General features: G+C 37.8%; 1 protein-coding gene across 1 annotated transcript; it reads left to right on the plus strand.

Moving 5' to 3' along the window:
* Positions 1-3596: 3596 nt before the first annotated feature.
* On the plus strand, positions 3597-25066 carry LOC136154347 (small ribosomal subunit protein uS19-like). The gene is made up of 2 exons (XM_065916660.1): positions 3597-3731; positions 24662-25066. Exons 1-2 carry the CDS (start codon positions 3597-3599, stop codon positions 25064-25066), a joined length of 540 nt encoding a protein of 179 aa, XP_065772732.1.
* The last annotated feature ends 1432 nt before the right edge of the window (positions 25067-26498 follow it).

A 26498-nucleotide genomic window follows, 5' to 3' on the forward strand; every position in this document is an offset into this window, starting at 1 on the left:
CAGCCCTCAGATTGGGAGAAAATAATAGCAAATGAAGCAACAAAGGATTAATCTCAAAAATATACAAGCAACTCCTGCAGCTCAATTCCAGAAAAATAAATGACCCAGTCAAAAAATGAGCCAAAGAACTAAACGAACATTTCTCCAAAGAAGACATACAGATGGCTAACAAACACATGAAAAGATGCTCAACATCACTCATTATCAGAGAAATGCAAATCAAAACCACAATGAGGTACCATTACACGCCAGTCAGGATGGCTGCTATCCAAAAGTCTACAAGCAATAAATGCTGGAGAGGGTGTGGAGAAAAGGGAACCCTCTTACACTGTTGGTGGGAATGCAAACTAGTACAGCCACTATGGAAAACAGTGTGGAGATTTCTTAAAAAACTGGAAATAGAACTACCATATGACCCAGCAATACCACTTCTGGGCATTCACACTGAGGAATCCAGATCTGAAAGAGACACATGCACCCCAATGTTCATCACAGCACTGTTTATAATAGCCAGGACATGGAAGCAACCTAGATGCCCATCAGCAGACAAATGGATAAGGAAGCTGTGGTACATATACACCATGGAATATTACTCAGCCATTAAAAAGAATTCATTTGAATCAGTTCTAATGAGATGGATGAAACTGGAGCCCATTATACAGAGTGAAGTAAGCCAGAAAGATAAAGAACATTACAGTATACTAACACATATATACGGAATTTAGAAAGATGGTAATGATGGCCCTATATGCAGGGCAGAAGAAGAGACGCAGAAGTACAGAACAGACTTTTGAACTCTGTGGGAGAAGGTGAGGGTGGGATGTTTCCAAAGAACAACATGTATATTATCTGTGGTGAAACAGGCCACCAGCCCAGGTGGGATGCATGAGTCAAGTGCTCGGGCCTGGTGGACTGGGAGGACCCAGAGAAATCAGGTGGAGAGGGAGGTGGGATGGGGGACCGGGATGGGGAATACGTGTAACTCTATGGCTGATTCATATCAATGTATGACAAAACCCACTGAAAAATAAAAAATAAAAAAATAATAATAATTTTTTAAAAATCACAAAAAAAAAATTAAAAAAAAAAAACAAACTGGAAATAGAACTGCCATATGACCCAGCAATCCCGCTTCTGGGCATACACACTGAGGAAACCAGATCTGAAAGAGACACGTGCACCCCAATGTTCATCACAGCACTGTTTATAATAGCCAGGACATGGAAGCAACCTAGATGCCCATCAGCAGATGAATGGATAAGGAAGCTGTGGTACATATACACCATGGAATATTACTCAGCCATTAAAAAGAATTCATTTGAATCAGTTCTAATGAGATGGATGAAACTGGAGCCCATTATACAGAGTGAAGTAAGCCGGAAAGATAAAGACCAATATAGTATATTGATGCTTATATATGGAATTTAGAAAGATGGTAATGATAACCCTATATGCAAAACAGAAAAAGAGACACAGATGTACAGAACAGACTTTTGGACTCTGTGGGAGAAGGCGAGGGTGGGATGTTTAGAGATAACAGCATCAAAACATGTATATTATCAAGGGTGAAACAGACCTCCAGCCCAGGTTTGGATGCATGAGACAAGTGCTTGGGGATGGTGCACTGGGAAGACCCAGAGGGATCGGGTGGAGAGGGAGGTGGCAGGGGGAATCGGGATGGGGAATACATGTAAATCCATGACTGATTCATGTCAATGTATGACAAAAACCACTACAATACTGTAAAGTAATTAGCCTCCAACTAATAAAAATAAATGGGAAAACAAACAAACACACCCATAAAAAAAAAAGAAGAAGAAGAAATTAGATTTGTGGTTACCAGAGGCAAGGATGAGAGGGAATTAAACAAAAGTTTAATTTGAAAAGGTACAGTGAAAAGGTACAAATTTCCTGTTATAAGATAAATAAGTACTAGGGGTGTAATGTACATCATGATAAATTAACACTGCTGTATGTTATACCTGAAGGTTGTTAAGAGAATGAACCGTAAGAGTACTTATTGCAGGAGAAAGTGCTTTTTTTTTTTCTATTTCTTTAATTTTGTACCTATATGAGACAATGGATGTTCACTAAACTTACTGTGGTCATCATTTCATAATGTATGTAAGTCAAATCATCATGTTATATGCCTTAAATTTATAGAGTGCTGTATGTCAATTATATCTCAATAAAACTAGAAGGAAAAAAATCCACTTTTTTCCTCTCCTTCTCACTATTTGTGACCCCTTATTTTATTTTCTTCAGTCTCAGGCTCCACTTTGTAGCAGTATGAGAGCAGAAATACAGCCTTTATAGTCCATGTTCAAGTAGAGCAGGAAAGAAGAATCTTTTCCCCAGAAGCTCTGGGAAAGACTGAGTGTTCATAGACACTAGAAGGATAATGCGACCATCACTGAACCAACTCTTGTACCCTGGGAAATGCAATATGCTGATGGGCTGTGTCTTAGTCAGTTTGGGCTGCTATAACAAAATGCCACAGACTTGGTAGCATATAAGCAAAAGGTATTTATTTCTCACAGTTTTGGAGGCTAGAAAGTCCAAGATCAAGATACCAGCATGGTCCACTTCTGGCAGGGGTGGAAGGAGGGGGTTCTTCCTGGTTCACAGCTCTAGTGCCCTCTCACAGTGTCCTTATAGAGTGGAAGGCACAAGGAATCTCTATGGGGTTTCTCTTTAAGAACACTAATCTCACTCATGAGGGCTCCACCCTCATGACCTAAGGACCTTGCAAAGGTCTCACCTCCTAATACCATCATACTGGGCATTAGCATTATAACACATGGATTTTGAGGGGACACAAACATTCAGACCACAGAGGCTTACTCTTGGCCATATATTCCATCCTTGTATCCCATTCAAATTCACGGCCTGTGAAAAGGAGACAAGTAAATCCTCAGACGTCTGTACAGATAGGATGAATAGATGCCCAGCCACCAAAATGTAACATCTGTACCCTCTCTTCTTTATGCTTTCCCTTGAGTATCTCCAATGCATCCCTCCCCCTATATGGAGGTCATGAGGCAAAGAATATTATTTCTTTATTTAATTTCTACTCACAGGTACTCTTTATGGGAAAAAAATTGCTTAAGTAGCAGTGCCCAGAATATATATTGTAGGAGTTGGCTAATAAGATTCTTTTGCATTCTTCTGCCACCTGTCATTTGGGATCTCTCACCATTCATTATCTGGTAGCAAGCCTGCAGTGCACAGATGGAAAGTCACCCCAGAGGGAAGAGAGCTGTTACCCCCCTACCCCCTTCTGGTTCCACTTCTGTGCAATGCTAATTTAATCAGGCACATGATTCACTCACTTACCTTAAGCTCAAGCCAGACCTCATTCTATTTTTAATGTTTTAATTTTATTATTCATCCACAAATGTATCCATCCCAGCTTAGGTATATTTTTGAATAGTCAGAAATATAAGCTGAAGGAAAAGGTCTTCTGACTCCTCTTCCAATCCTCCCCAGGTCATTTCAAATACTTTGTTCTAAGCCACATAGATCAGACTAACACACTGATTGGAAAGTCAAGTCAACATTCAAAATGGCCCTTTCTAACAATACCACTGGAAATGATGGCCAAACCAGTGGAGAAACCCAAGCCGATTCACACGGGGCCAGGTTGGCATGTTTGGGTTTATCATGCAAAAACAGAAAGCATTTGGTCTCATTATCAGATTCCTTCTGATCAGTTTCAGAATTTGCAAAGGGTAATGTAGGTAGAGAAGTAGAAGCAAGAGAAAGAAAGGTGGTAAAAGCCCAAGGAACCCATAATCACTACCTTTGGATAATAGAAATTCCAAAGCAAGAACCCAGAAGGAGAGCTTTGAAAAGTAAGAGTGATAGCTTGCAGGTGTTATTTGACTAAGGTCTTTCACAGCTAATTAAAATTCCTTTAGCCACAATAGTGACTGTGAGTGGGTAAGGGTTATAATACACTGCTGCTAATTAACCATTAGAACTTGGTCAATAGCTTATGAGTCATCTCATCTCATTTAATAATACCAAATTATATTTGATTCAGCTACAAAGAAATGCTTAGCTACACGACTGAAATTCACACTATATAGGTAAATGCTCCAATTTGATTTTCAACTTGAAGACAGAGATATGGAAAAAACCTGATAATATTATTTCCTGTCACATACATGCCTGGTAAAGTGTGTTTTGATTCTCCAATATTCTGATTTATGGGAGGAAGAGAAGAAGGGAGATGGTGAAGTATACAAGGTAGCAATCACGTCTAGCAGCAAAATTTACATGAGACACCACCATGTAAACAACATTCTGAAAACATTGGTCTTGAAGGACAGTCTCCTGCATGATAAATAGTTCTATGATGAATCAATAATTACCTGAAGCACTAAAAATTATTTTAGACTTACTCTATAGTTCCATTAGAGCCTGTGAAATATCCAATAATGAAAGTTGTAGTTTAATGTCTTTTAGTATGTGCATTATAAATTTTAGCTAATTGAGAAAGTTATTTCAGGAAGAAAAATAGAACATTGTGGATTTTTAAGTAACTAATAATTTTTAAACATCTCACTGTAAATTTTCACATCTGATAACAGCAGTTTTAAAGTCTTACTACTAATTGACAATGAAGATATTAAATGGTCCTTTCTGTGAAATTTTTAATAGTCATGGAAAATATGACCAAAAAGTTTGACCATCTAAAGCTGCTCTCCGTATATCTTTGATTTAATGAGAAACATTTTCATACAACATTTTTTCTCATTCAATTACACCAACAGTTATTGAATGCCTACTATTTGGAAAGCAAATTACTAGTGACTGTGGGAGATACAAGAACATTTTGGAAGCTTAGAAATTAGTGTGAGAAAATAGACAATTGCATAAATAACACTTAAAACAAGGCAATGCTATAATAGAAATACCATTATTTTAAAATAAAGCAGAACAAATAATGTTTTGTATTTGAGTAAAAATAATTTTAAATGTTTATTTTCCAAGTTGGCTACTGATACTATCAGACATCCCTCTAGATGACGGATAATACTGATGGACAGCTAGAAAAGTACTCTGGAAGCCCTCAAATGAAATGTAGTACAGTATGGTGCAATCGTTCTCAGAGGTGACGATCAATCAGAGAGGGCCTGATTAAAACACATTATTGGGTCTCACCTCAGAGTTTCTGATTTGATAAGTCTGGGGTGAGGTCAATTAATGTGCGTTTCTAATAACTTCTCAGGTGATGCTGATGCTGCTGGTCTAGGAGAGAAGCATGGGAGAACTCTAGTGCATGATCACCCAAGGCTGACTCCTGGCTCACTATTTCTACCTGCATAATCTGTGTAGCACGCCATCGTCACCTCATCCAAAAATGGTGCATAGTGAGAGCATTATGGCTGAAACTGCTAGCCAATGACCAAACCTTTGTTTTGTCTTTCTGGGCCTACAGCTAGGCAACAGTTGGTGTTAAATGTGGACCTGTGACTGAGATCTAGTGAAGGAATATGAGCAGAATTGATGTGCATCACTTCCAGGCCTGACTCCTAACAACTCCCACACACTTCCTTCATACCCTTTCACTTCTGGCCGGCAGCAAATGAGCATGGGAAACTTGGCAGTATTAAGTTGAACACAACAGAGCCATAAGATGGAAGGAGACTTGAATCCATAAAACAAAACTTGGAAGAGAGTTGCCCACTGAACAGCAACACCCACTTGGGTTTTACATAAGAGAAGTTGATTTCTTCTTCTTCTTGATATTCCTGACAGCCAGTATGCCATCTGAGACACAGCTGCTCAATAAATAAATGCTTTACTGACAGAAAAACTTAAGGAATGATTTAGCCTAACAGCAGACCTGTTTGAAGATAAGCTCCACAACGGTGGAGATATTTAAGCAAAACTAGAGGGATGCCAATGAAAGGTTCTATAGAAGGTATTCCGGGGGTTGGGATAGAGGGAATAGGATGAAGGGAGTCAAAAGGTAAAAACTTCGCTAGTTATAAGTATTGGGGATGGAATGTACAATAGTTAAATATAAATAACACTGGTATATGTTATATATAGGGACTTCCCTGGTAGCTCAGCTGGTAAAGAATCTGCCCGCAATGCTGGAGACCCCGGGTTGATTCCTGGGTCAGGAAGTATCCCTGGAGAAGGGTTAGGCCACCCACTCCAGTATTCTTAGGCTTCACTGATGGCTCAGATGGCAAAGAAACTGCCTGAAATGTGGGAAACCTGGGTTCGATCCCTGGGTTAGGAAGATCCCTGGAGGGGATGGCAACCCACTCCAGTATTCTTCCCTGGAGAATCCCCATGGACAGAGGAGCCTGGCAGGTTACAGTCCATGGGGTCACGAAGAGTTGGACATGACTGAGCAACTAAGCACAGCACAGCACATGTTATACACGAAAATTAAGAGAATAAATACTGAGAGTTCTCATCACGAGGAAAACATTTTTTCTATTCCTCTAACTATAAGAGATGATGGATGTTCACTAAACCTATTGCAGTAATAATTTCATGATGCCTGTAAGTCAAATCATTATGCTGCATATCAAACTTATATAGTGCTGTATGACAATTATATCCCAATAAAACTGGAAGAAATTAAAAGAAGTTATTCTTTAACAGGTAGATAATTAGGTAAGAGCATCTCTTGGGACCCTTCCAAATATAATATTCTATATTATGTCCTAAATTTAAATGATGAGGACACAACCTTTGAGAACTGTATATTTCTCCCCAGCTCCATGTTTCAATCCTTCCCCCTTCTTTTTCAAATGTTTCATCTTTCCTTGGTAATAATTCAATCAGCATTCAGTGAACACATAAAATATGCCCAGGCCTATCCACAAGATACTTGATATCTAGCTAATGAAAGTGCTTGTGAAACAACAATACATTTGAAACAACTGGTAAACAATATCAGAGATCATTAACTGTTACAATAAAATGTGAGCAAGTTGTATCAAATGTATTACTGTGCATGATAAAGCATATCAGTTCACTGGACAGGCAGTCAAAAAGCTCAAATTCAATTTTCTTTTCTGTAGATAAACTGTACGAATGTGGGTAAATCACTTAACCTCGCCTCTCTCATCTATAAAATAATAATCCTGTCCAATTTGTGTGTGTGTGTGTGTGTGTGTGTGTGTGTGTGTGCGTGCACACGCGTGCATGCTCAATCACTAGGTCATGTCCAACTCTTTGTGACCCCTTGGACTGTAGCCTGTCAGGCTCCTCTATCCACGGAATTTTCCAGGCAAGAATACTGGAGTGGATTGCCATTTCTTCCTCCAGGGGATCTTCCCGAACCAGGGATCAAACCCCCATCACCTGCGGCTCCTGCATTCACAGGCAGATTCTTTACTACCGAGCCAACTGGGAAGTCCCTCTGTCCAATTTACTAAGGAGCAAAACAGAAAAAAAAAAATTCATGAGTTAGGGAACATGATCCTTTGGATCATGAATGCTCTATTTTCAACAGAAAGCTCTATTTTGAAACCTATTACTTCAGTTCGGCTTTACTTGCATTGTTTATTATTCCTTCTGCATGCAATCTGAATTTTTGTTGTTAGTGATGGTTCATCTAAGAGTCCTTCATTCCACCTGCCTGCAGTACCCAAAAACCTGCCTGTTTGTGATCATGTTGGAAAAGCACAATAGACCTCTGCTCCTCCAGAGCAAGGAATGAGATCAATGTTTTTCCTTTTGGACTTATGCCCCTTTCAGTAGCCAGTTGTCACTGCTGCTGTCGACCTGCCTTGAGTTCAGGGTAGAGGCAAGAAATTCAAATGTTTCAGCAGGACTTGTAGACCAGCTGCTGATGACCAACTTGGAGATTGTATTTCATGAGCATGATTTCATGTTCTAGTAGGTATACTAAATATCTTTTCGTATGTAAAGAGATGGCAAAGAAAAGTTACAAAGAGGAACATTTAACATTTTTCTAAATGAACATAATGTAATAATAATCAACGTAAAATTGGGCAAGTTCACCCTGACTAGCTAAGCTTCTTCCCTGCCAGCTGTAAATGCTGCATCCAGCTGCATTCTTTTCATGGGGAAACAGTTCAAGTTTCTTACATTTTTATCAGAGTCATTTTAAAACCATTTCCAAAATGTTTTACTCGGTTCTGTTTTAAAGTTTTTTTTGCATCTGTAATATATTTCTTAGATATTTCCTCCAATTAAACCATTTGAAAAAGAAATGAATGAAATGTTCTATGTCAGCTTTTCGAAAAGTTTGACTCCATTTCAGATAGCCCCTTTGATCTCTATGAGCTCTCTTTTGTCTGATAATATTTCTGTATTCCAAACTGGTTACAATGTTATTAGCCCAAGAACAGAGACTTGGGAAAGAAAATTAAGTATCTCACTGTTCTGGGTTTTTAACTAAGCCAAAGAGGAAGGAATTTTCCACAAATGCTATAAATCAGCGACTCCTAGACTTTAAAATGCATAAGATTCACCTTAGGACCTTGTTAAAATGCAGATTATGACTCAGGAGTTCTGGAAGGGCCTAAGAGTCTGCATTTCTAACAAGTTCACAGATGATGCTGATGCTGCTGGTCCAAAATTTTAAAGCTTACATCAACTCTCAGCTTCCACCTATACCTCAGTAGATCTTGCAGAGAGAACCAGTTGAACCAGTTTCACACAATTCTTTACAAAGGTAAGGAGATTTACTTTAAAATGACTTTTTAAATTCAATTAAAATGAAGTGGGGTAAACACCAAGTAGAAAGATGTCCTGGTAAGCATGGGTCAAAGATACATAAGATTCAATTAAAGAAATAAAACAAATCTATTCTGTAGCAGCATACAGAAGTGGAGTAAATAAAATACTCATAGACATTTTGCAAAGACCTATTCTGTTTTGGTTGGTACAACCTCTATGTAAAATCTTCTCTCTAGGATACTAAGAAATATCCTCCGCTCTAGATGTCTTGTTGAATTTAGTTGCTTGTTCGAGTGTAAACAAAAACAGACAATGGGGTCCTTAATCTCTTTAATCCAAGAAGCTGTCTGACCTGTCTCCTGATTTAGGAATCTCTTTCAGCAAAATTCTCAGGTTGCTAAAGATGAGAGTACTTAGTCTTTCCAAGTTGTTACATCCACACTGAAAGAAGAGATTTACTTTTCTCTAATTTCATGATATACTCATGCCTTTAGATGCCCATTTTCACAGTCATTCCCTGCATTACTAACCATGAGTCATTTAATAGGTAGATTTAAATTTGTTATGGAAGTGCATTCCACAAACAATGGAATAAACTCTTGAAGTCTATTAACCCCAAAGAAAGGAGAGCCACATTTAAAAAAAGTAACTAAAAAGACAGAAGGAACACAATAAAGAATTGATAAAAAATGAAGTTGATGGTTGTTACCAGAGCTGCTCCAGGGCTTTGCTCAAAACCCATCACAACCACCACCACCACCCCACCATTTAACAGGAGTGTTCTGAAAAACTGCCAAGCCCTGCAACCTTTAGCAGGAGTTAACACAAATCTTTCGGAGAAGGAAATGGCAGCCCACTCCAGTACTCCTGCCTGGGAAATCCCATGGACGGAGAAGCCTGGTGGGCTGCAATCCATGGGGTCGCACAGAGTCGGACACGACTGACGCGATTTAGCAGCAGCAGCAACATAAATCTTTAACTTAAAATGTTCAGAGATAAGAAAAAAAGCTATAAACAGACAAAAGACCAAATGGAACCGGTTGGGACCAAGACAGCGATGAATCAGATCTCCAACAGACCTTGAATCTCATTATTTGCTGATTTAACTACATTAGCATTTTAAATGACACACCTAACAGGAGCCATGACTAGATATTAAGGACCAAAAGGATAAAAAGGAGATGGCACCCCACTCCCTCCGAAAGAGTCCTGCCCCTTCCCTGGTACTCCCTTTTGTCTTTACTATTTAAAATGAAATCCTTTTCGCAAGGGGGCAAGAAGATGATCTGTGAACTTAGTTCCCCTCCTCCGTTCTTTGGCCACTGAGTAAAGTGCTGTGCCAAATCTCAGCTTCAGTTCATTATTTGCCTACTAGAACCCAAACACAGGCAAGGTCCATACAACTTAATTTGGTAACAGTTGTTTTTCTCATTTACCCTTATCTGCTGAGACTGCTTATGCCATCTCTTCTTTACCAAATGGCAGGTAGAAAAGGACAATTGAAATAATCAAATGCTTATTTCCACCTGTGTTTTCTACCTGCCCTATTCTTCCTGCTACTCTTATTATTTCAGAGTTTGTTTTGCATAATTATTCAGTCTATGTTATTACTAATTTTACAGACCCAATGGTTAGTGTAGTGCTGTGATATGTAATGGATGCTCAATAAATATTTGCTAAATGAATGAATTAGTATATTACCCATATGGGGAATCATTATTTAAACCTTTTTGCACCTTTTCCTGACTCACTAAGAGAATGGAAAAATACACATTGACATTTAAACACATATGTACACTGTAAAACTGGAATGAGTAATCTGGTTTTTATTCGGAGTAAGGGATTAAAAAATGCATTTCTTTTTATTAATTTTCTGAATACTAAGACCAGTGAAATGACTTTTCATACTTAGCAGAATTGCTTAAATATTTGCCCCAGGAAATGATTTATGAATCAGAAAGCTTTTCCTAATTTAAAAGTAAAAATCAAATCTCACTTATCTGACTTTGGAGCTCTTGGTACTTTGAAACCACCACTATTTGTGGCAGACACTGTGATGTGCAATCCTGATTCCCCTTCAGAGAAGAGTTTGTTGCCTCAGCTGCTTGCAGTGCTGTTGGCAGGCAGCCTTCAGTTGTCAGCCCCTTCATGGTTGCCTCAGCTGCAAAGAGCCATCTGGCCCAGTATCTCTCCCCTTAACCAATGACCCACATCCAATGAACAGTCAGTGCAAGGGAAAAAGATATGGCCATCCTGACCCAACTTAGAACAACTCTGAAGAGCCATTCTAGTTACAGAGCTCTCTGTAGGGTAGGCCATGGCTGTTGTTGGGCCTAACTTGTATCTCAACTTCTCCCTTTCCCAAGTACCCCAAGGGTACTCTCTAATAAATATTTTGCAAGTCAAACTTCATCTTAAAGTCTGTTTCCTGGGGAGCTCAACCTATGATAATATTATTTCCATGAGCTCTTTATACATAATACAGAAAATGTAAGTATCCACTGAAGACAAATCACTGCATCATTTTATGGAGTCTATTCTCTGAAGGACACTTACTCTGTGTCAAAGCTGGTTGACAAAAATCCACATTGCCAAGGCTGTTCATTAATTTGTTTTGATTTAGTCATTATGTTGATGACACAGGTGAGTGGACCAGGAGTCTTACTGACATGGTGATTCCCTTGTAGTGGAAAGAGCCTCATTTGAGGTTATTTCCTTGTACTACAGAGTTAGAGTCAGTACTAATTTCTAAGTTGACCTTCCTCTAATCACTCCATGCTGGCATGATCTACCCCATGCTGATATGAACTAAGCTCTGGAAATTTCTCTTCTTCCCTGAAGAAACTACATAGCACCCAGAAGCATGTGATTTTGGAAGACCAACTTTAGAAATTTTTTTGGATTGTTCATTCACCCTATCACCAATCCTTCAAGGACTCTAGTCTGCTTGCTTTGTAATCTTCCCTCCCAAATGTATTTCTGTGTCTGTTTATATGATGTACTGATCATTTCAGGCAGAAAGGGTTAAAGAGAGATCTCCATGGTGAGAGTTCTTTTGGTTGTCTCCATGGTGATCTCTGCATAGCTAATAAATCTACAATTTAATTTTATTTCTCATCTTGAAATTACCAATGGCTTCAGCTTTGGAATATGTGCCAAAGATGGAATATATTACCATCTTTGGAGATGGCAATGGACAGGGAAGCCTGGCATGCTGCAGTCCATGGGGTCACAAAGAGTCAGAAACGACAGGACTCATGGTGTAACTTGTAAAGCAAGTAGTGCCAAGCTTCATTAGAGACTCTGTCTCTCTTTGCATTTCTTTTTTTCCCTTCTTTAGGAACCCAAGGTCCTCATATGTTTTGTACATTGTTTCCTCCCTATTCCTTCATTATAAAAAGAGAGACTAAGGTATAAATAAATGATAAAGCAGTGTATTACCTTCATCTAGGGGATTGCTTTTTCAATAGAAACAAGGGAATGAATCTTTAAGGAATTTTAGAAGTTGAGAAAATATGTGAATGGGGAAGAGCAAGAAAAGCCTGGAGAACGAAATCTATCCACTGATTACTCTGTACTCCATTTTCCCCATCTGTAAAAGAGGATATTCATATTATCTACCTCTGAGGGTTGTTGCTTTTTCATACTGTTCATGGGGTTCTCAAGGCAAGAATACTGAAGTAGCTTGCCATTCCCTTCTCTAGTGTGACGAACTGACTCATTGGAAAAGACCCTGATGCTGGGAAAGATTGAAGGCAGGAGGAGAAGGGGACAAAAGAGGATGAGATGGTTGGATGGCATCACTGACTCAATGGACATGAGTTTGAGCAAGCTCCGGGAAATGGTGATGGACAAGGAAGCCTTGCATGCTGCAGTCCATGGGGTCACAAAGAGTCAGAAACGACTGAGCAACTGAACTGAACTGAAGGTTGTTGAGGGATTAAATAAGATATGACATTTAAAGTGCTTGGAACATATTTGGCTTGTTCAGTTACTGCTATTTTTATATTAATATTTATCTTTATTCATAAGGACAAATTAGGAGAAGTTCCCTTCTTCATCTTTAACCTGAAGTATTAAATTACCAAAAGTCTGGTCTCCCCCTTTATGGAGAAGCTGTGAAGCCTATGTATTCAAACAGTGGTCAAGAAGCATCAACCATAGCAGGGAGCTTGTTAGGAACCCAGAATTTCAAGCCCCACTCCAGTTGTGCTAGAGCAAAATCTGCATTTAAACAAGATTCTCTGGTGATTTCTACACACATTAAAGTTCGAAGAGCCTCAAAGTAGGTATTGATGTCTCAAATTGGGGCTTTGGAATCAAAGACACCCAGGTTCCAATTTTCTAGATGTGGGACCTTGGGCAATACTTCATATCTTAGTCTTAAGTCCCTCATGTGTAAAATGTGGGATAACCACATCTATTTCATAGGGTTGCTGTCAAGATTAAATGTGAAACTATGTATAGTACTTATTGATGTGTGTGCTGGGCAACTACTGAGTGCTTTATCAGTTGTGACTATAACTATTCTCAAAACAATCTCCAGGCTTTTGAAACATGAAATTTCAAGCTCCCAGGGGCAAAGAACTTCAGTGTAGGATTGTTCATACACTCATTTAATTTTAAAGATAAAAAGGAATGCTAGGGATCATTTTATTTATTTATTTGGATCATTTTAGATAAATCAAAAGAAAAAATGGTTAGGTCTACTCTGTATTGGAAAGCTTGGTTGGTGGGGAAAGGATTTTCCTTTGTGTCTCTCTGAGTCTTCCACTTCCCTGCTGGGAAGATACATTCAGGTTAGACAAAAAGTTGATCAGCTGGTTATGACTCCTCCACTGGTACAGAGGAGTACCAGCAGGTTTCCCAGCATTTGAATCTTTTAGACATGATTCTCTCTGCCAGTGAAGATGACCAGCTTGTTTAGGTCTATGAACCTAAAATGTAACGCTCCCAGAAACTCTTTGAAGACTGGAACCAGAAGTTATTGAACTCAGATTGGCAAGCACAGGTTCTACATTCTCAAATGTATTTCATTTGCATCTCTTGTTTAAGAGCAGGGGCTCAAGCATCAAATCACTAGGGTTCAAATTTCATCATTTGTAAAATAGAGATTGTTATAGCTCCTCTCTCTAAAGATGTTCAGGAGAATTCAGTGAGATAACCTATGCAAATCTGTTATCACAGTACCTGGCCTAAGAGTGAGCTCTCAATAAATATAAGCTCTTGTTGTTGTTATAGCTATCATACTTGCTGCTTCTGCTTTCCCTAGAATCCTACATTTGGCATGTCTGAGTTCAGCCTATTTTCTTGAACTGAACACTGACTTGGGGGCAACATCCAGCCTCTAACTAGATCTATCATAACAGTTTGGTTAGAAGAATTAGAGTAAAGACACACCACTGGAAAGGTGAGACTACTTAGTAGGAGATTTCCACATAATACTCAGTCATCTACGAAGTGCCCTTGGGAGAACAAATTTCAGTACGGTTGAAGTGCTAGCACAGCCAGACTCTAACAGACTGTCAGCCATTTTCAGGCTTTTAATGAGTTCCCCAAGGAGAAGCAGAACTACTACCCCAGCAAGCCTTTCCCCACACTTAAGTTGTAAATCGTTCAGTTGCTAGTGATCTGGAGGCTAACATACTGATATTCTTTGCTATAGAAAACTGAAACAACAAACTGAAAAATTCTTGATCAACAAGTACTGGCAATGGAGACCCATTTGGAAATGGAATAGAGTGACTAACATGAAAAGTTGAACTATTTTCATTGGGACTTCTGGAAATAGAATACAGTATTTGGGAGTATACAGGATTTGGGGGACTTCAGTCATCTGAACTGAGGCAAATGACAAGGTTTTGAATGTGCTTCCATAGCCTGACTGAAATTTTACTTTGAGTGTAAATATCAAAGGACCTCATCACAAGATCTGTGTTAAAGAAAGAAATTTCCTTGCAGGATATAAAATTAACACAAAGAAATTCATTGCATTCCTATACACTAACAATGAGAAAACAGAAAGAGAAATTAAGGAAACAATTCCATTCATCATTGCAACAAAAAGAATAAAACTTAGGAATAGATCTACCTAAGGAAACAAAAGACCTATATATAAAAAAAACTATAAAACACTGATGAAAGAAATCAAAGATGACACAAATAGATGGAGAAATATATCAGGTTCATGGATCAGAAGAATCAGTATAGTGAAAATGAGTATACTACCTAAAGTAACCTATAGATTCAATGCAATCCCTATCAAGCTACCAACGGTATTTTTCACAGAACTAGAACAAATAATTTCACAATTTGTATGGGAATACAAAGCAATCTTGAGAAAGAATAATGGAACTGGAGGAATCAACCTGCCTGACTTCAGACTATACTACAAAGTTATGGTCATCAAGACAGTATGGTACTGGCACAAAGACAGAAATATAGATCAATGGAACAAAACAGAAAGCTCAGAGATAAATCCACACACCTATGGACACCTAATCTTTGACAAAGGAGGCAAGAATATACAATGGAAAAAAGACAATCTCTTTAACAAGTGGTGCTGGGAAAACTGGTCAACCACTTGTAAAAGAATGAAACTAGAACACTTTATAACACCATACACAAAAGTAAACTCAAAATGGCTTAAAGATCTAAATGTAAGACCAGAAACTATAAAACTAGAGGAGAACATAGGCAAAACACTCTCTGACATAAATCACAGCAGGATCCTCTATGACCCACCTCCCACAGTAATGAAAATAAAAGCAAAAATAAACAAATGGGACCTAATTAAACTTAAAAGCTTTTGCACAACGAAGAAAACTATAAGCAAGGTGAAAAGACAGCCTTCAGAATGGGAGAAAATAATAGCAAATGAAGTAAGTGACAAAGAATTAATCACAAAAATATACAAGTAGCTCATGCAGCTCAATTCCAGGGGAAAAAAAATGCCAGTCAAAAAATGCGTCAAAGAACTAAACAGACATTTCTCCAAAGAAGACATACAGATGGCTAACACACACATGAAAAGATGCTCAACATCACTCATTATCAGAGAAATGCAAATCAAAAGCATAATGAGGTACCATCTCACGCCGGTCAGAATGGCTGCTATTCAAAAGTCTACAAACAATAAATGCTGGAGAGGGTGTGGAGAAAAGGGAACCCTCTTACACTGTTGGTGGGAATGCAAACTAGTACAGCCACTATGGAGAAGAGTGTGGAGATTCCTTAAAAAACTAGAAATAGAACTGCCATACGACCCAGCAATCCCACTGCTGGGCATACACACCGAGGAAACAAGAATTGAAAGAGACACATGTACCCCAGTATTCATCACAGCACTGTTTACAATAGCCAGGACATGGAAGCAACCTAGATGTCCATCGGCAGACAAATGGATAAGAAAGCTGTGGTACATATACACAATGGAATATTACTCAGCTATTAAAAAGAAAACATTTGAATCAGTTCTAATGAGGCGGATGAAACTGGAGCCTATTTTACAGAGTGAAGTAAGTCAGAAAGAAAAACACCAATATAGTATATGAATGCATTTATGTGGAATTTAGAAAGATGGTAACGATGACCCTATATGCAAGACAGCAAAAGAGATACAGATGTAAAGAACAGACTTTTGAACTCTGTGGGAGAAGGCGAGGATGGGATGATTTGAGAGAATAGCATTGAAACATGTATACTATCATATGTGAAATAGATTGCTAGTCCAGGTTCAATGCATGAGACAGGGTGTTCAGGGCTGGTGCACTGGGATGACCCTGAGGGATGAGATGGGGAGGGAAGTGGGAGGGGGTTCAGGATGGGGAACACATGTAAATCCATGGCTGATTCATGTCAATGTATGGCAAAAATCACTACAATATTGTAAAGTAATGAGCCTCCAATTTAAATTAATTAATTAATTTAAAATTAAAGAAAAAATAAAGCTCCCCTTATCGTCTATATTGTAATTCATTAACATCCCACCATCTCTCCACAGAATAGTATTGTATTCTACCGAATGAAAGAACCAATCTGCTCTGGGTAGGACAGAGTCACAAAGAGAATAAAACAGACAGGGGATAGGGAAGGCAAAACATGGTGCAGGATTCTGACAAGCCTGCTCAGTGTGGCAGGACTGGTTCTAATGAATTTTACAATTTTTTAAAGCATTCATAAGTTTAATTTAAATAACATCTTTGATGACAAAAATAATATATGCTCCTTGCTGAAAACAGAAGAATATTAAGAAAAAAATAAAATCTCCAATAATTAAATCACCAGAAGTTAACATTTTGATATATTAAATTCTGGGCAGTTTTCTCTATTTATATTAGTTCTAGTTAACACAACTGGGATTGTTTGGAAACAGGATTATTTTTTTTTCTTTCTTTCTTTATTTTTTAAAAATTTTTTTTATTAGTTGGAGGCTAATTACTTCACAACATTTCAGTGGGTTTTGTCATACATTGATATGAATCAGCCATAGAGTTACACGTATTCCCCATCCCGATCCCCCCTCCCCCCTCCCTCTCCACCCGACTCCTATGGGTACTCCTAGTGCACCAGGCTCAAGCACTTGTCTCATACATCCCACCTGGGCTGGTGATCTGTGGAAACAGGATTATTAATGGCTATGTAATAATCCATTATGTATCACAATTTCAACATCTTTGGGCATTTAAGATATTTCCCAAATTTTTGCTATTATAAATAATATTGTGTTAAATCTTTCTTTAAATTGAAGTATAGTTGATTTACAATATAGTGTTAGTTTCAGGTGTACAGAAAAGTGACTTGTTTATACATATATATGTATATATTTACATTCTTTTTAAAAAATTCTTTTCCATCATAGTGCATTGCAAGATATTGAATATACTTCACAGTGCAATACAATAAATTCTTGCTGTTTATCTATTTTATATATGGTAGAATGCATTTGTTAATCACATATTCCTAATTGTTGAACTGTACTTTTGAACTGCTTGTTGGAGAAGACTCTTGAGAGTCCCTTAGACAGCAAGGAGATCCAACCAGTCCATCCTAAAGGAAATCAGTCCTCAACAATCATTGGAAGGACTGACGCTGAAGCTGAAACTCCAATCCTTTGGCCACCTGATGTGAAGAAGTGACTCATTTGAAAAGACCCTAATGCTGGGAATGATTGAAGGCAGGAGGAGAAGGGAATGACAGAGGATGAGATGGTTGGATGGCATCACTGACTCAATGGACATGAGTTTGAGTAGGCTCCAGAAATTGGTGATGGACAGGGAAGCCTGGCGTGCTGTAGTCCATGGGGTTGCAAAGAGTCGGACACGACTGAGTGACTGAACTAAACTAAACTGAACAACTAGCAGTGTTGAACATCTTTTCATGTGCATTTTGGCCATCTGTAGCCTTTTTTAAAAAATGTCTATTTAGGTTTTCTGCCCGTTTTTTGATTTGGTTTCCTGCTGTTGTTACTAAGCTATATGAGCTATTTGTATATTTTGGAAATTAAGCCCTTGTTGGTTGCATCATGTTCAAATGTTGTATCCCCACCCATTGGTTGTCATTTTGTTTTGTTTATGGTTTCCTCCGCTATGCAAAAGCTTATAAGTTTGACTAGGTCCCATTTGTTTATTTTTGCTTTTCTTTCTATCGCCTTGTGAGACTGATCTAAGAAAACACTGTTACGATTTATGTCAGAGAATGCTTTGTCTATATTCTGTTCTAGGAATTTTATGGTGTCATATCTTATATTTTGGCTTCCCTGGTGACTCAGACGGTGAAAGAATCTGCCTGCAAAGCAGGAGGACTGGGTTCATTCCCTGGGTTGGGAAGATCCCCTACAGAAGGGAATGGTTCTTGCCTGGAAAATTCCATGCATAAAGGAGCCTGGTGGGCTACAGTTCATGGGGTCCCAAAGAGTTGGACACAACTGAGTGACTAACACTTTCACTTTTCATCTTATATTTACATCTTCAAGACATTTTGAGTTTATTTTTGTGTTTGGTGTGAGGGTGTGTTTTAACTTCACTGATTAACACACAGCTGTCCAGCTTTCCCAACACCACTTGCTGAAGAAACTGTCTCTTTTCCATTGTATATTCTTGCCTCTTTTGTTGAAGGACAAATCTTGAAAAATCTTCTCTAAAACTTTGCCTGGCTATCCAATTATTTCCTTAGGATAGATTCTTAGAAGTTAAATGCCTCAACAAAAGGGTAGGAACATGTTTAAGATTCTCAGTACGTTTGCCAAATTGTTTTACAAAAAGATTGTCCCATTATATCTTCCCATAAGCAATGTATAAACATGCCTTTCCAAGAGCACTAGTGACTAATTGGAGTGTTATGTTGGATCAGCCTCCTAATTTCACAATCAAAACCATTATCTCATTACTTTACCACCTTTTAAAATACATTTACCATTTCACACATCAATATATTAATCATTTGTGGGTTATTTCTTTTTCTTTTGTGATTTGTTTATGACCATAGTCCACAGTCAAGGCTATGGTCTTTCCAGTGGTCATGAACAGATGTGAGAGTTGGACCATAAAGAAGGCTGAGCACCAAAGAACTGACGCTGAGGTGCTGGAGAAGACTCTCGAGAGTCCCTTGGACAGCAAGATCAAACCAGTCAATCCTAAAGAAAATAAATCTTGAATACAAATTGGAAGGACTGATGCTGAAGCTGAAACTCCAATACTTTGGCCACCTGATGCAAAGAGCCGACACATTGGAAAAGACCCTGATGCTGGAAAAGATTGAAGGCAGGAGGAGAAGGGGATTGAAGAGGATGAGATGGTTGGAGGGCATCACCGCCTCAATGGACATGAATTTGAGCAAGCTCTGGGAGATGGTGAAGGACAAGGAAGTCTGGCGTGCTGCAGTCCATGGGCTCGCAAAGAGTCAGACATGAGTGAGTGACTGAACACACCATGATCATCTCAGGATGATCATGAATTAATAAATGAAATTACCTTTAAGATGATTGTCAGATATAAGTGGAAACACATGGTATCCGCCTTTCTCTGTCTGACTTTATTTCACCAAGTGTGGAATATAAAATATAAAATGAACAAATATACCAAAGCAGAAACAGACTTACAGATACAAAGAACAGAGTAGAGGTTACTAGAAAGGTAGGGATGGGGCAGAACAGATGAAAGGGATTAAGAGGAACAAACTACTAGGTATAAAAAAATAATAAGTTACAAGGATGTATTGTACAACACAAGGAATATAGTCAATATTTTATAATAACTTTGTATGGAGTATAATCTGTAAAAATATTGAATTACTATGTTGCAGTACTGAAACTAATATATCAATAATATTTTAAATTAACTATACTTCAATTTTTATTAATGTCAGAAAAGAATAGTAACTGTTATAAATGCAAAATTGAAACTAAACCCTTCAGAGAAGTTCCATACTTCTGATTCACCAAGGGAACAAATTTATGTCATTCTTGTCTTCATTCAGTTATCTACATTTGCAACAAGTATTTAACAAGCATCAAGTACTCAGATACCATTATATTATATTAGCAACATTATCAATACTGATTCACTTGGCAAAGGCCTTTCTTGCAATGCAACCAACACACTTCAAAACAATTGAAGACACTACAACTGTACACTTGTTAACAAACTTTATCTTAATAATCCATGTTTCTATAATGAATACACACACAGAGAAAAATGTATGAACTCATATAAAGCAAACACATAAAAAGTAGAGAGGGATGGAGAGAGGAGGGCTGGTAAAAAGACAGCTGAATTCATTAGTTTCTATAAAATTTAAAAATATTTCCACTCAGTCAAATTTATTCTCTGAAAAATGAAAGTGATGTGTAAAACTTTGCCCACATCACAGAAAACAGAGTCTACATTGGGAAGGAGGAGAGGAAAGTACTGGTTGTCAGGAAGTCATCATAGTCTCTGCCCAAACTGTTATCAGTGACAGCTGGTTTCCAAAAGGGTACCTTCAAGGAACCATTAATCAGAGAATAATGGGAACAACAAAAGGCAATGCTTCTCAACGGTTTACCATACTATTAGCAATAGATTCCTGTGGCATATATACTATGTGCATGAATACTGTGCTGGGTGACATGTTCTCAATAAATATGTGGTGTGTGTGTTAGTCGCCTACTCATGTCTGACTCTGTGATTCCATGGACTGTAGCCTGCCAGGCTCCTCTGTCCATGGAATTCTCCAGGTAAGAATATTAGAGTGGGTAGCCATTCGCTTCTTCAGGGGATCTTTCCGACCCAGGGATCGAACCTGGGTCTCCTGCACTGCAGACAGATTCTTTACCACCTGAGCCACCAGGGAAGCCCAAATATATGGTAGATTGTGGTAAACTGATTGCACTCATATTTCTAGCTTTTTTTTTATTTCTAGTTTTTAATTCCTTGTATTCATGTCCTTTTATAGTGCCCTCTCCCACTGCCTTTGGGCCTGCCCATGTGACATGCTTTGATCAAAGGAATAGTTACAAACTTGATGTAAGCAGAGGCTTGAAAAGGCACTCATGTGGTTCTGACTTCAGTAGGTATGGAAGGGCAGAGCCCAAGCATGAGCATTTTGAAAACACTCCTTAGGTGGTTCAGATATGCACTCTTCTTTAAAAATCTCTAACTTAGACATTCATAAGTCCTGAAGATTGTGAATGCAGTAGTTCAGGATTCTTATATAATCCTAAAACATTAATACCCGAGAGAAGCTTTCACGGAAATGGATTTTTAGATTCTGAAACCATTGAAAATACTTGATCTTATCCAACCTGTAGCACTAAGAAATAATATGAATTGTTTAATCAAGCAATTTTAGAGCTGAAAATGCCTTAGAAACCTAACCCACTTATTTTGCAAAAGAAGAGGCTGGTCCACCTTAAGGAGCAGTGGAAAGAACAGGGCCAAATCTCAGGCCTCTTAGTTTTCAGTTCATCAAAGAAAATCTAAGTTTATTTTCAAATGTTAGTTTTAATCTCCTCTACAATTACTTTTTCTCATCAGGCTTACTAATTTCACTGAAGTGAATTAATTTGAGGTTTATCTCCTTTTATATTTTTCCCACTCAGTAGTAGAGATGCTAATGAATGTGAAATAGTAAAAAAAAAAAAATATAAAAGCTTCTTATAGTGTCAGGAAGGAAGAACAACAGCAGAAATTGGCAGGCATGAGCTCTACAAAGATTTGGGAGAAAAGGGTCCTAGACAGAAGAAATAGCAAGTATGCATGAGGAAGAATAAGATAGTCAAATGATTCGAGTGAGATAAGAGACACAGAAAATTGAAGGAGATGATGGCAGAAAGATTGGTAGTCTCTGTCCTATAGTTATTTGGATTCACCTCTTTCCCTCACTACAATTATTTGCAAAATCTTTGATAACTACACTTTTCCCCACAGAAGACAGGAAGTCCGTTAGGAGACTCTCCCTACAAAAAGCTATGACCTCAAAGGGCTACACTCTCAAGGAAGGGTAAGTGGTCTTTCTGCCTGGAATCCTGTCATTTTTGTGGTTCAAGGAACTTAAAAAGTGAACTTGGATTAAAGTGAACCTAGACTGATAGTAAATTCAGGCATCTGGTAGAAACAAATCCAAGTTATTTTGAAGGAAGTTACTTTAATCTATGACTTAAGTTATTCTTACAGGTAATTTCCAGGTACAATGAACAGCAAATACTCAAGGGCAACAAGGCACGCAAGGGGAAAAGAAAACATGCAGAGTCAATATACAATGGAAATAGACCTATAATGATTTTATATACTATAATTATTAAATACATACTATGAATAAACCATAGTTACTATAAAAACTTAAATAGAATTTTTAAAGAAAAAATATTTTAAAGAGAAAATGGTTAGAGAAAATTTTTAAAGAGAAAAATATTTACATAGAATTTTTAAAGAGAAAATATTCACAGTTTTGAAAAAAACTGTCACAGTGTTTTGCACATAAAAGGCATTAAATAAATGTTTGTGGACTTAAGTTAATGAACATCTTGCCTTTTCCATGTCAACTACTACTTCATTCACTCACTTTATCCAACAAACATTTTTGCCTATTCAGGGTGTTTCATGCAATACTTTCAGTATGAAGGATACAATAGTAAACGATATACACACAGGGTTCTTGCTCTCAAAAACTCTCACATCTAGTGGGAAACATATAGGTAGACAGCTAAATATAACCTGGTGGGACTAGTACTCTATCAAAGACTACAATAGGACTAGATAATTGAACATACAAAACTCCCAAGAACCTTCCAAACACAGCTCTCCATGGTCCTTCTTATTCACCCAAGGATGTGAAAGATTTGTACAATGAGTCTTTATTTAGGGAGAGCTGCCTAAAAGGTTCCAGCAGATTTTTCCATGACCTTCTGGTCACATTACCAAGCCAGACTGTCAAACTAGCTACACCAGCTGTAAAATGTCAATAAACTGGCCCTAGATCAAGAATAAGACAAGGGTACCCACTCTCACCACTCCTATGCTGGAACAGTCAGACAAGAAAAAAAATAAATAAAAGGGTTCATAATCATAAAGGAAGAAGTAAAACTTTTTCCATTGGTAGATGACATGATTTTATATATAGAAAATTCTAAAGATTCTGCCAAAATATTGTTATATCTAATCAAAAAATTGAGTAAAACTGCAGGATAAAAAAAATCAACATTCAAAAATCATTAGTGTTTCTATACACTATACACTTCTATACAGTAATAATGAATTATCTGATAAAGAAATAAAGAACAATTTCATTTAAAATTGCATCAGAAACAATAAAATACTTAGGAATAAATCTAACCAAATTGGTGAAAGATCTCCACACTGAAAACTATAAGATATTGATGAAAGAAACTGAAGAAAACACAAATAAATGGGATGATATTCTGTGTTCATGGACTGGAAGAATTAATATTGTTAAAATGTTCATACTATTCAAAGCCATTTATAGGTTGAATGCAATCCCCATCAAGAGTCCAATGACTTTTTTTTTTAAACAGAAATAGCAAATTCAATCAACAACAAAAGATTCAGAATAGCCAAGACAATCCTGAGGAAGAAGAACAAAGCTGGAGGCATTACATTTCCTGATTTCAAACAACATTACAATGCTATAATAAGCAAAATGGTATAGTATTGGCATAAAAAAGACATGTATCAATGGAACAGAATTGAGAGCCCAGAAAAAAGCTTTTGCATATGCAAATAACAAATATTTGACAGGGGAGCTGACAATACTCAATGGAGGAAAGACAGTATCTTCAATAAATAATGCTGGGAAATTGGATATTTGCATGCAAAAGAATGAAGCTAGATTCCTACCTTACAGTGCTCACGAAAATTAATGGGAAATAGATTAAAGGCAAATGTAAGGTCAGAAACCATAAAACTCCTAGAAGAAAACACAGGGGGAAAGTTTCTTAATATTGATCTTGGCAATGATTTCTTAGATATGCACAGTTAAGAAAGTAAGAAATAAAGAAATGGGATCACATCAAATTGAAAAGCTTCTGCATAACAAAGGAAACAATTGACAAAATGAAAAGGCCACTTACAGAATGAGAAAAACTATTTGAAAGTCACATACATGATAAGGGATTAATATCCAAAATATATAGGGAACCCATATAATTCAACAGCAAAAACCAGACAATTCGATTAAAAATTGGGTGAGGGACCCAAATATACCTTTTGCCAAAGAAGATATACATACAAAGGCCCATGAAAATGTTCTCAATGTTACTAATTAGCAGAGAAATGCAATTCCAAATCACAAAGAAACATCACCACATCCATTACACTGGCTGTTATCAAAAAGATAAGAAATAAAAATGTTGACAAGGAGGCAGAGAAAAGGGAACCCTTGCACACTGTTGGTGGTAATCTAAACTGATACAGCACTATGGAAAACAGTATGGAAGTTCCTAAAAAATTAAAAATAAGACTACTAACATTTTCCAATAACTGACAAGGTGGCAGAAGTGAAGCGAAAGAAGCAGACCTTCCACAAGTCCACCTACTTCTGGCGTGAACCTCGACCAGCTGATGGACAAGTCCTACAAGCCGCTGATGCAATTGTAAAGTGCCTGACAGCAACCATGGCTGAATTGGGCCTGCGGAGGAAGCAGCATCCCATGGCTGAAGTGCCTGCACAAGGCCAGAATGAGGCGCCGGCCACAGAGAAGCCTAAGGTTGTGATGACACAACTGTGGGACATGATCATCCTGTCCAAGATGGCAGGCAGCTACAACGGCAAGACGTTCACCGGGGTGGAAATCAAGCCTGAGATGATTGGACACTGTGCAGGCAGGTTCTCAATGACCTACCAGCCTGTGAAGCATGAGCTGCTCAGGCATCAGGGGCACCCACTTCTCTAGCTTCAACCTCTTCAAGAAGCCTGCTTGACCAATAAAGGCACAGACTTCTCTAAAAAATAAATAACTGTTAAAAATAACAATAGGACTACCTTATGATCCAGCAATTCCACTTCTGGGTATATATCCAAAGGAAATAAAATCACTATCTCAAAAAGATATCTGCACCCATGTGTTCATTGCAGCATTATTTATAATAGCCAAGACAAGAAAATGCCTAAGTGCCCATCCACATGAATGGATAAAGATGTTTTGAGATATATATATATATATATATATGTGTATATATATATATATATATATATATATATATATATATATATAGGCTTCCCTGGTGGCTCAGTGGTAAAGAATCCACCTGCAATGCAGGAGAAGCAGGAGAGGGGTTCAATCACTGGGTCAGGAAGATCCCCTGGAGGAGGGCATGGTAATCCACACCAATATTCTTGTCTGGAGAATCCCATGGAGAGAGGAGCCTGGCAGGCTATAGTCCATAGAGTCACAAAGAACCAGACATGACGGAGGCAACTGTGAACACACACACACACACACACACACACACACACACACACACATATGAATATTATTCAGCCATTAAAAAAATAAAATCTTGCCATTTGCAACAATGTGGATGAGGGCATTGTGCTAAATGAAATAAGTCAGATAGAAAAAAAAATACTGTATGACCTCACTAATACATATAATCTAGTAAAACTGATCTCATAGAAACAGGGAACAGATTGGTGGTTGCCAGAGGCAGGGAGTTGCAGTGGTGGAAGGGCACCTGGGTGAAGGTGGTCAAAAGTAGATACTTTCAGTTATAAGAAAAATTGAAGTCCTGGGGATGTTATGTAAAACATGGTGACTATAGTTAAAAATACTGTATTGCTTTTTTGAAAACGTCTAAGAGGAAAGATCTTAAAAGTTCTCATCACAAGAAAAAAAAACTACATGAGGTGGTGGATTTAATTAAACTTATTGCAATCATTTCACAATATAGACACATATCAAATCTTATGTTTTAGACCTTAAACTTATACAATGCTGTATGTCAATTATATCTCAATAAAGCTAGAAGAAAAAAGTTAAAATAAACCAGTCCTAGGTGCTGCTAGGGGATTGTCCAACTTTCAACAGCATGTTACACATCATTAGTTAGCCCACTGCCCTTATCTTGGCCAAGAGTCAGTGTTCCAGTCTAGCTGTGAAATAATAATAAAATAATTCTATCCTTTCCAGCTACAAAGGTGGTAGCCTAGAGGAAATGCTGTTTAAGCCAAGTTTTGACGAATAAATAGACATTTATGTTCTTTGTGAATTTAGTAGTGCCTGACATTTGCTTGATAGTCAATAAATATTAAATACTTGTTAGTTGCTATATGAAGAAAGAAAAATAATTTCTGACTAAATTCTATAGTAGTTTAAATTTTCTTCC

Source organism: Muntiacus reevesi, chromosome X (genome assembly GCF_963930625.1).
Source record: "Muntiacus reevesi chromosome X, mMunRee1.1, whole genome shotgun sequence".
Classification (NCBI taxonomy): domain Eukaryota; kingdom Metazoa; phylum Chordata; class Mammalia; order Artiodactyla; family Cervidae; genus Muntiacus; species Muntiacus reevesi.

Excerpts from the sequence above, each read along its gene's own strand:
- LOC136154347 (XM_065916660.1), top strand. The coding sequence starts at position 3,597 with ATGGCCAAACCAGTGGAGAAACCCAAGCCGATTCACACGGGGCCAGGT. Across the intron at positions 3,732-24,661 it reads AGTTTCAGAATTTGCAAAGG|GTGGCAGAAGTGAAGCGAAA; the intron begins GTAATGTAGGTA and ends ATAACTGACAAG.